The sequence below is a fragment of the Lacerta agilis genome, chromosome 5 (genome assembly GCF_009819535.1).
Source record: "Lacerta agilis isolate rLacAgi1 chromosome 5, rLacAgi1.pri, whole genome shotgun sequence".
Taxonomy (NCBI): Eukaryota; Metazoa; Chordata; class Lepidosauria; order Squamata; family Lacertidae; genus Lacerta; species Lacerta agilis.
In genome coordinates, this window is record NC_046316.1 from 7,632,287 (window position 1) to 7,649,960 (window position 17,674).

Sequence of the window (17,674 nt, forward strand, 5' to 3'; positions counted from 1 at the left end):
AGTTTCCAGACAGATAATCTAATCAGCCAGTCACATGTCGCTGGGGAAACAAACAACCTCCCTCTGCAGCACATTCAACAAAGGAGGGTGGGGCTGAAAGGGAGCTGGGGACTCTTATCTCTCTCCCAATCTCTTGCTGATCAGCTGCTGAGCGGGGTCCTTTCAACACCCCCTTTTCTCTTTGTAAAATAAAAAGCATGATCCTCTTTTGGCCCCTGGGCAATTCAGCTCCAGGGACCACCATTTGCCCCATAAGACGCACAGATATTTCCCCTTACTTTTTAGGAGGAAAAAAGTGTGTCTTATGGAGAGAAAAATACGGTATTAGTTTTTCCATTGATTATTCCCCACCCCGTAAGGCATGCTGGTGGACTCCTCACGCTCCAAAAGGCAAGAGTTATCAATATCCACTCCCTCTTTCAATTCTAGCATTGCCAATGTTACACACTAAGTACTCTTTAACTAACAAATTCACCAGGTTTGATGTCACCGGTGCTATTTTTCTAGAAAAAGGAGCTGCCGGAACTCGCCATGAACGCCTCCCTCTTTCTTTTAGAGTGGCAATGGCACCCACCTGAAGTCTAAAAGACACCTGAAGGCAGCCCTGTTTAGGGAAGTTTTTAATGACTGATTTTTAATGAGTCGTATTTTTCCATGTATTAGATGAGGTTCTTTGACTCAAAAATCATGTCAAAAAACTGGGGTCATCCAATACACGGATAGTGGCATGGGGGGCAGGGAAGAAGCAGCATGCCTGCCAGCCAGCCAGTTGGCAGGAGCACAACTTCCCCCAATTCCGCTGCGCGCGGGAACGATTGGCAGGAGTGCAACTTTCCCAGACGCTGCTGCGCGCAGGAAACAATCTAGGGATTGTTTCCTGCCCGCAACTGCATTGGGGGGGGGGAGAAGCTCAACAACTTTGGGCCATCTCCCCTCATTTTCTTAAAATTGAGTCGCTAAAAATAGGGGGGGTCTTATACATTGGGGCGTCTTATAGACAGAAAAATACAGTATTTTAAATCTCTTGTTAGAAGCCACCCAGAGTGGCTGGGAAAACCCAGCCAGATGGGCAGGGTATAAGTAGTAGTAGTAGTAGTAATAATAATAATAATAATAATAATAATAATAATAATAATAATAATTTATTATTATTATTATTATTATTATTATTATTATTATTATTATTATTATTAATATTATTCAGTCGTTCATTCGTGTCCGACTCTTCGTGACCCCATGGACCAGAGCACGCCAGGCACCCCTATCCTCCACTGCCTCCCGCAGTTTGGCCAAACTCATGCCAGTCGCCATCTCATCCTCTGTCGTCCCCTTCTCCTTGTGCCCTCCATCTTTCCCAACATCAGGGTCTTTTCCAGGGAGTCTTCTCTTCTCATTATTATTATTATTATTAGCCATCTGCAAAGGGGAAGATGCATCATAATCGATGAACTTCCCTGTTCAAATTTTTGAAATCTCTACTATACTGTTGGAAGTATCGCAATATTCCCACTGGGTTCTTCCAGGCGCTTGCCTGCCATTAAATTCCAGATTAAATAATCGACACTGTTATAGTTTGCTTTCTGTTAACAACATGAAGCCAGTGTTTGTTCTCAAACTTAAACACAGTTTGATACACACACACCTGTAAGGATGTACGGCTGTGTTCCGCTTTGCATTCAAGTTATGGAATGCATCCTTCATGGCAGCCTCTAAAGTCAGGGGAAAGTGTTGTCTGTTGCCTCTGAAGAAGTTTCATTTCTCCACTCATCTCTCCAGTCAGAAGTTAAGAGAGTTTAGCAAATTAGAAGAAACAACTAAAAAAGAAAAATGCAGTAGAAACATAAATCCATTTTTATGTGTATGTCGTGTTTTTGGCTCTCACAGTATCCCAGAAACAAAAGATACAAGTCAAGTAGACGTAAAACTCAAGCATGCTATATTTACAGAATACATTAAGATCTATATGACCGTAGCAGCGCGCACTGCGGTTGAAAACAAGGTTAAAAAGAAGTGGCAAGAGTTAAGGAAATCAGTCTCAACGCAATAAGAATGCAGGCAAATGGGAGAAATATTATATTTTATATAAACCTATTTCATATAAAATACCCCCCTGGTACACCCACCTTCAAAACACAACAAATTATTCCCTTTCAGTAGGACAGCCATTTACTGTTTGCTGACTTTTTTCCGGTTCGTTGCTGTACACACTAGTATCAAACATGTCTGAAGACACAAAAGCTGCCTGAACTGACCATAAATACTCATGTGTTGCAGAATATACAGAATGGAACAACTGCCTCGTGTAGCGTTTCAAAAATGAGATTGGCATATTAGGATTTTTGTTTCTTTTGTAAATACTGGGAGACTTTGATCCATTGTTTCTGTCGCCATAATTGCAATGTGCAAAGACACCACAAGAATCATCCTTCCAAGGAACATCAACTCATCCTAGTCATTAGAATACCAAGTGAGCTGGGAAATCCATCTCTAGCAAACCAACAAAGGGGGAAACACACCAAGGTGTGGTTCACTGAGACAGGAATAACCAGCTAAGCAAATATAAGATGGGGGACACCAGGCTTATCAGTAACACAGGAGAAAAGAAATCTAGGGGTCTTAGCAGACCACAAGCTTAACATGAGTCAACAGAGTGATGCGGCAGCAAATAAAGCTAATTGCAATTCTATGCAATTAGCAGAAGTATAGTGAATTGAGCCGGACCCTGAGATCATCTGAGGCCCATTTCTGTGTGACACCTCCTCAAGAGGAGGAGCTAATTCTGCAGAAAACAGAATCAGGATTCAAAATGATCCTAACGGATTGGAGAACCGAGTCTAAGCCAATAAAATAAATTTTAATAGGGACAAATGTAAGGTTCTGCACCTAGGCAGGAAGAACCAGATGCACAAATGTAAGATCAGGGACACTTCACTTTATACATGTGAAAAGCATCTAGGGGTCTTAAGTGTACCACAACATGAGCCAACAGTGTGATGCAGCAGCAAAAAAGCTAATACTATTCTAGGCTGCATCAATGGAAGTACAGTGTCCAGATCAAGGGAAGTAATAGTACCACTCAATTCTGCCTTAGTCAGACCACACCTGGAATATTGTGTCCAGTTCTGGGCACCACAATTTAAGAAGGATATTGACAAGCTGGAATGTGTGCTGAAGAGGGCAACCAAAAATATCAACGGGTCTGGAAACCAAGCCTTATGAGGAATAACTGAAGGAGTTGAGTATGTTTAGCCTGGAAAAGAGGAGACTGAGAGGAGATACGATAGCAATCTTCCAATATCCAAAGGGGTGTCAAAAGGAAGATGGCACAAGCTTCTTTTTTCCTGCTCTGGAGGGTAGGACTCAAACCAATGGTTTCAAGTTGCAAGAAAGGAGATTGTGACTAAACTTTCTGTTTCAGTTAGTAAAAGCTGTTTGACAGTGGAATGAACTCCGAAGGCAGGTTGTGGACTCGCCTTCCTTGGAGGTTTTTAAGCAGAGGTTGGATGGTCATCTGTCATGGATGCTTCAGCTGAGATTCCTGCATTGCAGGGGGTTGGACTGGATGGCCCTTGGGGTCCCTTCTAACTCTACAATTTTATGATCCAGAGGGAAGCAACAGCAGAATGGGCCTTTTCTGTGGTGCCAGGCACATTTGTTACATATCTTAGAGCAGGGGTCAGCAAACTTTTTCAGCAGGGGGCCGGTCCACTGTCCCTCAGACCTTGTGGGGGACGGACTATATTTTGGAAAAAAAAATATGAACTAATTCCTATGCCCCACAAATAACCCAGAAATGCATTTTAAATAAAAGGACACATTCTACTCATGCAAAAACACCAGGCAGGCCCCACAAATAACCCAGAGATGCATTTTAAATAAAAGCACACATTCTACGCATGTAAAAACATGCTGATTCCTGGACCGTCTATGGGCCGCATTTAGAAGGCGATTGGGCCGCATCCAGCCCCCGGGCCTTAGTTTGGGGACCCCTGTCTTAGACACTAGGCAAAAACATTCCTCTTCTCCCCAGGTATTTTAAACTGGGGTGGACTATTGTTTTTGTTTATTACTATATTATGCATTTTGTGGTTTTTATAACATATACAGCCCTGTGATCCCTGGATGGAAGGCAGTATATAGACATTTAATAAAATAAAAATTAATAATCAACTTAGCCAGTACCCCCCCCCCATACCACTGCTGCATTTCCATAGGAGAAAAGACAACAAACCGAGAGACTGGGTATCAATAGCCCTCCAATTGTGAAGCGCACAGTGACTATTTCTTTCCATTCCACTGCTCCACATTGTTAAAACAACAGCAACAAAACACTGGGGCAACTTGATGCATGTTAAAATCCGTGACTGCATAATTTATAATATAGCAATGGGGGGGGGGGACACACACAAAACCAGGAAAGCAGGCACCCCCTCCAAACTTTGATTTGCTACATTCAACTCCTAATGTTTTACAGCAAGCGAAACAAAAACCAGTTTGCCAACTTCACACACACACACACACACACACACACTATGAACATATGATGTTCCACATTTTAAGCTCACCTAAGTCATCATTTCCCCCCCTCACTTCCTCTCATGGTCTACTCACCAACTCGCAGGCAAACCTACCTCTCACGGCTGATGTAAGGATATAGGAAGTGGTATAAAATGCCTGGAAAGGCACCAAATTTTGCTTCCTTTAACCAAAGTTATGCATCTTTGTAAAGGGACAGGTTTTGTTCTCTGCCCACCCTCCCAAAATAGCAAAATTCAAAATGCATACAGATTTATTTTTTTCACGGATGCCTTTTTTTCATGGGGTGGAGGATTCTTTAACAATCATCTACACTTACTGTGTAGTGAAATCTGCAGAAAATGACAGAGTATCTGATCTGAAATCAAGATTACAAAGAGACAGATGCCACAGGCCAGAAATAAAATGCAAAGGAGGGGGAAACTGCAGCTTTTTAGGACTCCAGGGATTCCTGGTGTCCCGACAACTCGCCCATCAATCACAGCTCTGACTCGTACCTATTATCTAAAAGGCAGGAGGAGAAAGGCTGGCTTAAAGGGTAAAGGTAAAGGGACCCCTGACCATTAGGTCCAGTCGCAAAGGACTCTGGGGTTGCGGCGCTCATCTTGCTTTATTGGCTGAGGGAGCTCATGTGGCCAGCATGACTAAGCCGCTTCTGGAGAACCAGAGCAGCGCACGGAAACACGGTTTACCTTCCTGCCGGAGCAGTACCTATTTATCTACTTGCACTTTGACGTGCTTTTGAACTGCTAGGTTGGCAGGAGCACGGACCGGCAATGGGAGCTTCACCCCGTCGCGGGGATTCGAACCGCTGACCTTCTGATCGGCAAGCCCTAGGCTCTGTGGTTTAGACCACAGCACCACCTGCGTCCTGTGGGCTGGCTTAGTTCACAGAAACTGCTTAAAAAGCTAAGACTAGAAAAATGTGATCTATTATGGGGTTGCCTGTTAAGATGGGCCGCAGGCTGAAGCTAATACAGAATGCAGATAGTAAGTGGGGCAGTCTAATGGGACCACATGTCACGAGCTGTCACAGATCCCACCTCACTAACAGCTCCCAATTATGTATGCTAATTAAATGGATGTCTACAATTTGCCACATGCTATCTGGTTGGGGGTCTTATGTGAGGGAAACTGTATTCTATTTTGCAGCTTGCTGTTTAGTGTGGATCAGGCACGTCCAAAGTCCGTTTCTGGGCATAATCCGGTCCCTGTGGCAGTTTATTTCCGGGGGTAAAATCGCTCAACAACTTAAAAAAGGCCAACAACTTTGGTTGGCCCTCACACATGTTTACTTCATCAAATCTGGCCCTCTTTGAAAAAAGTTTGGGCACCCCTGGTGTGGATGATGGAATGAATGACCTTGAGAAGTAAGAGGCTCCTGGAAACAGAAGGACATGACCTAAGGTTCGGATGGCTTGGATATTTGCAGTATGACAAAGTTAAAGTTAACGCGGACTTTAAAAATCACTTTATTAGAAGTATTAAGAATCCAGAATAAATATAAACTTGGCTTGTACCAAAAGACACCTTTATGGAGTTCATCACAAGAAGTCTTCTACAGAAAAAGAGATGACAGGCAAAGAGAAATGGACAAAATACCGGTACCAAGAATTAATAGAATTGCATCAAGGAGAATAGAAAATTAAAACAAGGCAATAACAAATAGTGGTTTTCGTATATGCAATCAGCAGAGAGGTTTAAATTGGATAAAAAGACTTGGTACAGAAGAAGTAAAGACGGATTTTGAAATTCAACTGTGTACTGATTATGAACATGTTACTGTGAACACATATAAACTCTTGTTGAAATTTGAAACAGAAGAAGTTAATGTATGTTTAAATGGGTAAAACAATTAGCGCAGAACCACAACTAGGTACAGTCCGTAGTGTTCTACTACTGATGGCATGCTGGGCAGATCAGTATTTTTCAATTTCTCTCAACTGTTAATTTAGCTAATGTGCTGGAATATTTTTATTGATTTTTTAAAATGGTAAAATGCACTGGAATGGTTTCCGGAAAGGCAGGATATAAATAGCTGTAAAAAAAAAAAAAAAAAATCTAAAATTTGTAGTGAATCCCATAGGTTGTTTAATGAGGTTCCTTCTGTCTGTCTGCTTCACTTCACTCCAACAGACAATTTTTTAGTTTTAATATAGCTGCATATTCAAATAGCTTATTTCAGTACCTGGCACAGAGGAGTCTCACTGCTGCAATTCCTTCTCCTCCTTAGTTGATAAAGCACTTCAAAATGTTCAGAGTGCGACACATACTTGTTATAACCCTCGCAAAACCCTGTTAAGGCAAGCCAAGTGTTTTGCAGATGAAGGAACAAAAGCACTTGCGCCACCGGCGATTGGTTTTCCGAAGCAACGCCTTCTCCAACTGTGGAAGAAGAACATAGCTAGCCTTATCCTTCATGATTTGCCCAATGCTCTTTAAAAAAGACACCCGAGTTGTGGCTCATCACTACCTCCATAGTTCAACTAAGCACGGTGTGAAGATATCCTTTCTTTTTATCTATCCTGGATATCCCAACATGAACCTTCACTGAATGTCAGTGAGTTCTAGAGTTACAAGAGAGGAAGAACAACATTTTTTTCTAGCCACCTTCTCCATGCCATGCATAATTTAAGTACTTCTAGCATGTCACCTCTTACTTGCCTTTTCCCTGGACTAAAAAGTGCCACAACCTTTCCTTCTGCTCAATCCCCTTGATCATTCAGGATGTCGTTTTCTGAACCATTTCCAACTGCTTTTTGAGATGAGAGCTACATACAATATTCCAAAGGCAATCACACCATAGATTTGTATCATGGCATTACGGTACAGTGGTACCTTGGTTTACGAACTTAATCCGTTCCAGAAGTCTGTTCTTAAACCAAAGCATTCTTAAACGAAGGCGTGCTTTCCCATAGCAGTGGGGGACTCAATTTACAAACGGAACACAACTCAACAGGAAGCGAAACATGTTCTGCTTCCAAGGCAAAGTTCACAAACCAAAACACCTACTTCCAGGTTTGCAGCGTTCGTAATCCAAGTTGTTCATAAACTAAACTGTTCTTAAACCAAGGTACCACTGTATTTGCATTTTATTTTCAATTCCTTTACTAACAATCCCGAGCATGAAATTTGCCTTTTTCACAGCTTTTGCACACTGGGTCAACATCTCCATTCAGCCTCATTGAGCTATCCACTACAACCCCAAGGCCTCATTTCTGGTCAGTCACTGCCAGTTCAGACCCCATGAGCGTATAATGTGACATTAGCCCCAATATGCATCACTTTTCACTTGTTTACATTAAATTGCCATTGCCATTTTACCACCCATTCACTCAGTTTGGAGAGGTCCTTTCAGACTCTGCAGCCCTGAACGATTTAGTAGAACCACCAAACTTGGCCACTTCACTACTCACCCCTAACTCTAGATCATTTGTGAACAAGTTAAAAAGCACAAGTCCCAGCGCTGATCCTTGGGGGGCACTTTACACCCCCAGGTGAACAGGAGAAGCAGACTCCTTGCTCTCACTGCAACATTTCATAGCCTTGATGTTTACAGCAAAATACCAAATCGGAGAAACAAGCGAAAAGTTTGCCAACTAAATAACAAGCAAAAAAATGTTCTATTCACAACTTTGGTAGCTGAACTGCCTCGCAGGGGTATTATGAGTGGAAAAGGAGAAAGGTGAAGGCAATGTACACAGCCCTGAGCTCCAGGGGGGAAACCAAGCTACAAATATACAACAACAATGTGAAAATACACAAAACATTTGGGCCATGTCCTCTAGGGATTCATTATACAGAGGAAAGGGAAAGCTGGCATGCACACTATGGACTTTAAGAAAGCTTATTTTAAAAAAAGTAAGAAAGCACTGGGTGAAACCCCATGGTCAGAAATACTCAAAAGAGAAGGGAGTCCAAGATGGATGGGAGTTTCTTAAAGGTGAGATACTGAAGGCACAATTTCAAACAATTCCAACAAGAAAGAAAAGTGGGAGGCATCTAAAGAAACCAGCGTGGCTGCATAAGGAGATTACTATGGATGAGCCGAGATTTAAAAGGGGGTTGTGCAGTGGTACCTCGGGTTGCGGACACGATCTGTTCTGGGGTGCCGTTCGCACCCCCAAAAGTCTGCAACCTGAGCGGCGATATCGCGCACGCGCTGAAGCGCAATATCATGCTTCTGTGCATGCGTGACCTGCGCAGAACGCTTCTGCGCATGTGCAGACCGCGTGGAGCGCTTCTGCATATGCGCGTGCGGCGAAACCCGGAAACACTTCCGGGTTGGCCACGTTCGTAACCCGCGCCGTTCGCAACCCGCAGGGAACGCAACACAAGGTACGGCTGTATATGAAATAGAAGGGGCAAATCATGAAAGAAGAGGGTAAATGAGTGGCCAACACCTGCAGGGAGAAGGTCAGGCAGGCTAAATCTCAAAAATGAGCTCAGGCTTCCAAAAGATGTTAAAAATAATTAAAAGGGGTGGGGTGGAGGGCTATGGTCAAAGCAAGAGGAAGAACAAACAAGTAGTAGGACCTCTGCATTAAGAAGATGAAGAAATGCTATTGAGCGACAGAGAGAAAGTGGAACTGCTCAGCACCTACTTTGCCTTTATTTTCACCCAAGAAGAAAGCAGTGCCCAATCTGGTGATAGTAGAACAAATGATGCAAGGAAGGAGTTATAGTCCAAGATAGGAAAATAGGTGGTAATCAACCACCGAGCTACTTTAACACTGAGCCTGATTTATCATTTTAATGCTCATTCATCCAGTTTGGAGATACCCTTTTGGGGAACCTCACAGCCTCTTTCAGTTAAAAACTACCCCGAACAATTTGATGTCATCAGCAGACTTTGCTAACTTATCTCCAGGAAAGGATAGAAAGATGTCCTGTCTCATGCTGCAGGCTTGGGTTCGAAAGGCAAACACACTTCCGGTAAATCTCACTCACTGTTACAAATGGGCAAGGCCAGAACCAAGAACTAGACCAGAATGGTTTTCTTATCAATTTCAAGCTATAAGAATAGTTATTCTACTTACACTCCTGCCTCCATACCAGATACAATCTTCAGAATGGGCAGGTACACAGGGAAGGCACCCCCTGCTGCAGAAACCCTCCTTTTGTCATAATTTCCAGTCTGCTCTCCCTACTTCCATGCTCAACCTGTATTCCTGGGGGGGGGGGGGGGAGGGGGAATGATGCAGCAGAATCCAAATAAAGGGGCCAAACCTTTATTCTTCCAGGCGAGCAAGAAAAAAAATATTATTATGAGAAAAAATGAAAGGCAAAGCAAGAAAAGAGGCGCATCTTCACTGCTAGAGCCATTTCACTTTTGAGGAGCAAGATCACCATTTGAAACCCTTAAATAATCAGCCAGCACAGGAAATCAGAATCCCCACAAGTAAAACTTGCAAACCGCAACATGCCTAACACTGAAAGACTGTTTTGAGTTTCTACCTGCAAAGTTAGCTGTTCTAAGGGGAGGGGTGAAAATCAGCCAATCTCCTTGGGCCATTAGAGAGGTTTTTCACAGCTTGTTTGCTTACTTTTGCAAATAGTACAATGGAAAGGTTACCTCATCCACATATCAAAAAGCTTCCTGGGGAGCCGGCTGAAAGGGAAACACTTCAGTCAGGGATGCTGCCTGCAGAGGAGATTTCGGTCACAAACCTCACAACAGGTGATCTGAAACTGGTGACAAGGGGGCAAGCCTGAGCCCCAGAAAGCAACTAGCGACCAGGGAATTTCGAACACTGGGGTGGGGGTGTGTACATACAAGTTTGCTCTGAAATCCTTAAAAGAGGACTAGATAAAACTGTAACAAATAATGGATCAACCCAGCCATATTTTTATATCTCTGACACAGCAAGCTCAGAACAGGATGTCATACAGAGAGACGAGATGCACTGAAAGCTCTACAGAGCCTATGGAACTGATTGATTCCAACTGAGAACACAACTGAAAGGGCAGAAGATTTGAATTTACAAGAGACATCATATTCCTGGATCCCTCAATGCCCCCTGGGCTGCACCGGGCAAAGCGCAGGCCTCCAGTCACTTCCATCCACTTTCCCCACACTTTCCTCTGATCCAAAGACATTCAACGCTGGAAAGGAGAGGATGAGGTTGGGGGGCAGCTGGAGGCCTTGCATGATCCCCTCTGAAACGCTTTAGAAAACCAAAAGCCAAAGAGATCCCACCCACCCACCCACCACACTATTGTCTAGCGAACTTGGGAGACAGTGGAGCAACTGGTGGGGGCTTTTGCACTAGATGTTTTATTTTTGAAACTGCTTGTTTTGTCAGCTTAAGTTTGTTTGAAGGGGGTCCTTTGCTTTTTCTTTGGTTGTGTTTTGCCTGTTTTGATGCTCAAGACGGCTTCTTAGACTTCCAAATGTGCCCCTGGACCCAGAAAAGGTTGGGGACTCATGACCCTACCACCTGAAAAACCCTTTGCCAATACCATGAACCTGGTTGTGCTGACAGCTTTTCATCACTGGTAGTTTTTAACTATGACCACGACAGCTGTAAAGAAGAAGTCTAGAATCATCTATTGAAGTCAAATGATTAATGAAACATGTAATGCAATAGCAAGATTGCCCCAACAGAGAGTGACACCAGCAACACACCATTTGTATGCCAAGCACAACATCACTTTCAAAACGTTTCAAACCTTATGTAGCAATTGGTTTCTCTGTGAAAGAAAAGCAATGAGCGCCACTTTAAAATATATATATTGAAATGACAAAAACAGAAGTAGGGAGCATAATGGAAAAGAATACCTCCAAGTATTAGGACATAATTCATGAAGTCACTTTCCCCATAGTTCATCCCCCAACCCCTTCTGTCCCCTGCTCCCCTCCCCCCCCCTAATCACTGGAAGTGTCTCGGCTGTGATGAACACCAGCAACATCTCATTCCATACACAGGGGAAACCAGAAGCGATTCTGAGCCAAAAATTAAGAAAAACTTGTAAGTGGAAGCATTTGGAAAGTAAATGCTTCGACAGCTTCTTTGAATGCATTCAGGGTTATCTAAATGTAAGTGAAGAGATTGCAGTAGCCTTAGCTTGGATCAAAATCTTGCTGATTATGCTAATGATTATATTTCCCTTGTGTTCTTGAAATCAATGCACCTTCAAGATGAAGTAGCGTAAAGAGACAATAAAGAGACCCTAACTCCTACGAAGTGACAATGACGATGAACTACGATTCTGGGAGTCTTCATAGCTTGAAGTTACTTTCCCTGCCTCGAGTCTCCCATGTTTGTCCTTTGTGCACTACTGCTAAGGATGCCGCCAAGCACAAAGTACCGTAACTAACAAAAGCACCAGAATGAACAAAAACAGCGTGTGCTAACATCAGTTACTAAAGCTATTTACAAAGCCCGTATCTGGTTGGGAATGGGTCAATAAGGTCAGTTCAGTTTACAATAAGCAATCACAACATTTTTACTTGGCATGATCTTACCTCTCATCCTCACCATCAACAAGTTGCACTGTCAGCGGAAGTGCCTTCAGGGGGAAAAGAGAGGCGGCCATGCTGCTGCCTCCGTCTGACACGGCTGATGATGCTCCAGCGCCACTTTCTCCACTGGCGGTTTGGGGCAGGCCAACCAAGGTGGGTTCCGTGGAGCGTTTGGAATCTTCACTTCGGGTTGTAATTGACTGAACAAGAGACTGGGCAGAAAACTGGGCAGAGTTCAGTGGTACCTGTTGTGGCACATTTTGGACTGCGGGCAAATTGATGCTAGCAGACATCAAGGAAGGCTGAGACACATTCTGGACCAAGTTCCCATTCTGCGCACCTGATGATTGTGCTATGTTCTTTGAAGGAGGCAAACTCATAGGTGTGGGCGACACGTTCGCAGCAGACTGGCATGGGACAGAAGCAGCACTGGCAGAAGGTACAGGGCTAACAGCAGGCAATTGCTGACCAGCCATTCCTTGAACAAGGGATTCTGCTGCTTGCATTGGTAACAAAGTACTCTGTGGAACAATAACCAAGGGTTGAGGAAGGCTTGATGTGCTACCTTGCAACCCGGGATGAACAACGCCTGCTGGAACAGGCGTTCCCACGTGGGAAGGTGGAGGAGGAGCGCTCTGTGCCACCACCGAAGGGGCAATTTGATTTGCAACTGCTGGCTGCTGCACCATGGGAGTTACACTTCCTTGTTGTCCAACATTCACTGTTTGAGCACCAGCTCCTGAGGTCAGCATTGCTGTCTGAGCATGTGCAGCGGGCTGAGAGGATGCTACTGCCAGGTGTGCTTGTACAGAAGGCTGCATACTTGGTGCCTGAGCAACAGGCGCCGGCATGGCCGTTCCTACCATTGTAGGTCCTGGCTGCATAGAAGCTGGAGTCTGAAGCATTTGCTGCTGCTGTACGTAATCTGGCATAGGCCCTGTGACAGAATTCTGATTCACTGGTTTAACATGCCCTGGGGCCATCTGCAGAGGTACCTGCTGCTGCTGCTGCTGCTGCTGCTGTGGTGGTGGGTGCTGTGCCTGTCCTTGCCCATATGGCAATTGGTGCAGTTGTGGCACAACCGGAACAGGTGGCACAGGCTGCGCTGGTTGCGTGTATGGCAGCTGCTGTGCCATGGCAGGCTGTTGATGGCCACCTACTATGTTTACTGGAGGAGGGACAGCTGATGCAGGAGGCTGGACCCCTTGCTTTTGAGGAGGATAATTTACATCTTGAGGATGAAGCTGCGGCTGTGCAAGCTGTGACTGAGAAACACTCTGGGGTATGCTGGGTGCTGGAGCAGGTTGAGGGCCGGTGCTGCCAAAATCCAACTGCTGAGAACCTGCTGCTTGAAATGGCGGCGGCTGTGCTACCGCTGGTGCTCCCATCTCCCCACTTCCCACACTTTCAGTATAGTGACTCAGTGTGCTTACGTTGCTACTAACTGAGCTCCCACTGGTACTCTCCCTTTCAGAAGTCACATCAAGTGAATTTTGTTTGAGAGTGTCTAGCGCTTTATTTACAGCTACTCCTTCTGCAACTGGCATGAGGTTCTCTTTGTCGTAGAACTCTGTGCATGTCCATCTACCCTTCTTGAAAGGTTCTGAACTTGAATCCAGTTTCACAACTCTAAACCTCGAGGTGCTGGCTGCAGGCTGCAGCTGACTATATGTTACTGCTGCTGCAGCAACTCCTCCTGCGCTGGAATTTCCAGCGCTAGAGGAAGTACTCGTGCCATTGCCAAGCCCACTCGAGACCGCCACATTAACACTGCCACTAGTTATGCTACCAGTACTTGTGAAGTTACTTAGATTCACATTAACGGGACCGGGCACGCTGCTCACCCCACTAGAGCTACCACTAGTCTCGCTGCTTAAAGTGCTGGTCGGAGCTCCGCTGGCTGAAGTGACCCCAGGTGTACCAGCAGAGTGGAAATGAGACACAAGAGCGGCCACAGGCATACCAGCAGATGATGCAGCAGAAACGGGCACGGCAGCTGCTACAACGCTATCGGAGCTTGCAGCGGTGGACAGTTTTCTAAACGATGGGCTAAACGGAGGTCCTCCGGGAGCCGCTGGGCCGACCATCCCGGAGTGTGGCGCATGGTGATGTCCATGGTGGTGGTGGTGGTAATGATGTCCCTGAGAAGGGTGGATGCTGCCATTGATGGCCACACTCTGATGATGATGGGGATGTGGCAAAGAGGGGTGCTGCTGCTGCTGCTGCTGCAGAAGGCGAGGCTGGTTGGGGGAGACAGCGCCAGGGCTCTCGGCCTCCTGGAAGTTGTTCAGAGTCTCTTCCGAGGAGCTCCGCTCAGGTTCCCCCAAGTCCGTGGCCCTGGACAAGGAGACGTCCAGGATCTCGGAAGACGACAAGTCCTCCGTGTGCGACTCGTCCAGGTCGTCGTAGCTCTCCGTGTCCTCGGCGATGCTGTTGTTGGAGCTGAGGCTGGCCGAGATCTGGGCGGGGGTCACGCTGGTGATCTGGAAGCCGCTTTTCTTCTTCATCTGGGCCCCTGCCTGGCCGAGGGGCTGCGGCTGCGAGAGGAGGGTCAGGCTCTGCGGAGGAGGCAGCCCGGGAGAAGACGAAGGCGCTGCTGCGGAGGAGGAGGGAGGAAGAGGAGGAGGCGGCGGCTGAACGAGCAAGGGCGGAGGGTAATCTTCCAAGACGCCGCCGCCGCCGCTGCCTCCGACGCCGCTGCCTGCCGGACACAAGGCCGGCACCGCGACGCTGACGCTGCTGCTACTACTGCCTCCGCCGCCGCCGCTGCTGCTGCTGCCCCTCCGAGGAAGCATCGCCGGGTGCGCCATCTTCCCGACGCTGGTGTCTACCGCTGAGTCAGGCTGGTGCATTGAACGAGCACTATTTTAAGGAGCCCCGGACGGAGAGAGAGAGAGAGGAGGGAAAGGGAGCGCGCAGGCGGAGCAGGCGCACCTGGCAGCTGGCGGAGGAGCCGAGACAGAAAGGGAGAGACAGTCAGTCAGTCAGTCAGTCAGTCAGACACACAAGAGGCGCTGCCTGCGTGGTTCTTCAGCCGCCGCCGGACACCCTCCTCTCCGGGCAATGTGACACTCAGGCCCCGGCCCCTTCGCCGCCCGCCACTAGATCAGAAAGCCCCTGGGGACTCCCGGCCCCGCCAATCCTCCCGGCAGCAAAACGGAGCAAGGTTCGCCGACGCAGCAGCAGCAGCAGCCGGCTCCGGAACGGCGGCGAGGCTCGTGCGCGCAGTCCCGGCGGGGCCGTCGGGCGCCGGGCGCTTCCCCATCCAGGAGGGCGGCGGGAGATGGCGGGGGGGGGGAGGGAGGCGGGGAATCTGACGCAGCCCGGGCAGTAGCGACAGCAGCAGCAGCAGCCGCCCCTCTCGCTCTCCTCCGACGCCGACGCCTCTCCCTCCGCAGCAGGAGCCGGGAAGCTTCGCGGGCGAGACGCCGCCGCCGCCGCCGCCGCGCGCTCGCTCGCTCTCCCTCCTCCTCCTCCTCCTCCTCCTCCGGCTTCCCTCTCTCGCTCTGTCCAGGGGAGGAGGGGGGAGGGAGAAAGATGGCGCTGGCGGCGCAGGCGCAACCGCAGGCAGCGCGCAGACATAAAGGGCTCGCCGGCAAGGAAGGAGGGAGGGAGGGAAGGAAGGAAGGAAGGAGGGAGAAGAGCCGGGGAGTTACGGCTCTTGGCTGCCGAGGCGGCCGCGAGGGCAGACCCGCAAGACGGAGGCCGCGAGCTCGGCCCGCCAAGATGGCGGGGGCGTCGGCCTGACGCTCCGCAGTTTTCTCCTCAGGCGGCCCTCTTCCGCCCCTCCTCCTCCTCTTCTCTCTCTCTCTCTTTCTCTCCCCCCCCCCACCCCCCGGCTTGGCGGCCGGTGCGTTTTCCCTCAGGAAGCGGTTCGGAGCGGCTGCTGCTGCTTCTTGGCCCCTTGGGTCTGGCTGACCGTCGGAGCGGGGAGCTTTAGACGCGTGTCAAGACCTCCCCACCCCACCCCATGGAAAACGAGCAAGTAGTGCCAGCACCCAAGCGAAGGAGACGACAAGCAAGGCAAAGGCGCTGGCCCTGCCCGATTAACTGGGGGAGAAACTTAATATAAAAAAGCACCACATTCAGTCTGCACGTTCATTGTGGCCGAATATGCCAAGCACTTCACCAGACGGAGCACAGCCTGAAAACAGTCCCAGGAGACTGACAGAATCTCCACCCGAGTACAGCGCCTGCACCTTTAAAATCTGCCTTCCTTCCTTATACCTTCTGCAAGTGAAGTTCTGTTCTTCTGTATAATTTCCATGCTTGAAATAAAAATCCCTCCGGTTCATTTTTGCATACTGTGCCACATTAAACCCAACCAGGAAAAAGAACAGCATGTACCAATAATCTGGGAACTTTTGCCACTTTCTGACTAAGCCAAAATAAATAAATAAAATTTAAAAAAATTCCCAGTAGCGCCTTCAGAGACCAACTAAGTTTGTTCTGGGTATAAGCTTTCGTGTGCATGTGCACAAGAAAGCTTGTACCCAGAACAAGCTTAGTTGGTCTCTAAGGTGCTACTGTGAATTTTTTTTTTTAGTTTTTATATTTATTTTGACTGCTTCAGACCAACATGGCTACCTACCTGACTAAGCCAAGTTATACATCTGACGGATGTATAGAAGAGCATATGAACCTGACTTTTGAAGTGTTTGCAAGTTGGCATCTGCTAACATACCATACTGGTGGCCTTTTCCTACGTACGCTGGGGGAAGAAGGAAGGGCATACCTCACAAGGCATATCTTAAAAGGTCTAACGCCCTACATTTCCACACTTAAATTTGCTGCATGTTTTGTGATTTAAAACATCTGCCGGGGTTTTCTCACCCAAGAGTACTTGCCCCAAACTTGGATATTGGCATCCAGCAATTCTTTCCATATTTTATACCTATTTTCCTGAACCAATAGATTTGTCCTCTCATTCCACAGAAAAGCAGTGAAGCAGACAAATGTTCATTTAAGTAGGAGAGATCTTGCGGAGAAGCAGAAGTGTCTCAGTATGGAAACATTTGCAGCTAATCTGCCTTTTTTTTTACACACTTTCCCTACTTTAAAAGCTGAGTTTGAGGAAATCAAAGATTTGTTGGCTTTGGCTCATAATCTTTGTTTTTGCTGCGTTGATGATAATTACTCCTGCTATGTTTTCAAGTGTCCATGAACACAAGAGCTTAGCAAGTGCAATTAGACCATGAGACCACCCTGTAGCAGCCTAGCATACAAAGCTCACCAAATGCCATCAAAGGTAAGGGGGAAACAGGCAGGATCAGTGACTGCACTCAGCAACTGTGTAAAAAAGACCTATTAACTGCATACCTCACCATTCCAGCTTCAGAGATTCTCCATTTTCTCTGCAGAAACATAAACTCACATGGTTTGTCAAGAAACTGGGTGTGGAAACTCATGACTCGGGTAGGCCAACCCTAGTGAGGATATAATGCTATAAACCATGGATGGGATGAGACAGGTTCTTGGACTAGTGTGTTTTCCATACCCCCCTGACATGTCCACAAGGAGAAAACTTCCTGGTTTAACCAAAGCAGATTTTTGTATTACATCTTAGTTGTGAATTCTGCTTGGCTGAAACAACCTTGACCCTGGCACAACAGGTGGGTGTGGGAACAATTTTGCACCGAGCCTTATTATCCTGTATATGTTGTTGTTGTTCTT

The 17,674-nt window shown here is 46.9% G+C and overlaps 1 protein-coding gene across 3 annotated transcripts in view; it reads right to left on the minus strand.

Annotated features, from left to right (window-relative positions):
* TSC22D1 (TSC22 domain family member 1) overlaps positions 1–14,989 on the minus strand; it is a 50,807-nt gene extending 35,818 nt beyond the window's left edge. The window contains exons 1-2 of one of the 3 annotated variants that reach the window (XR_004426579.1): positions 12,005–14,989; positions 1,643–1,814 (exon numbers count right to left, since the gene is read on the minus strand). Coding sequence is in view for 2 of the 3 variants with exons in the window: in XM_033148376.1 (XP_033004267.1) it covers positions 1,802–1,814; positions 12,005–14,853 (2,862 nt within the window). In the remaining variant the exon portion in view is untranslated. Of the gene's footprint in view, positions 1–1,526; positions 1,815–12,004 lie in introns of those variants that run through there. The other 2 variants (XM_033148376.1, XM_033148375.1) reach the window with 2 other exon arrangements.
* Positions 14,990–17,674: the final 2,685 nt, after the last annotated feature.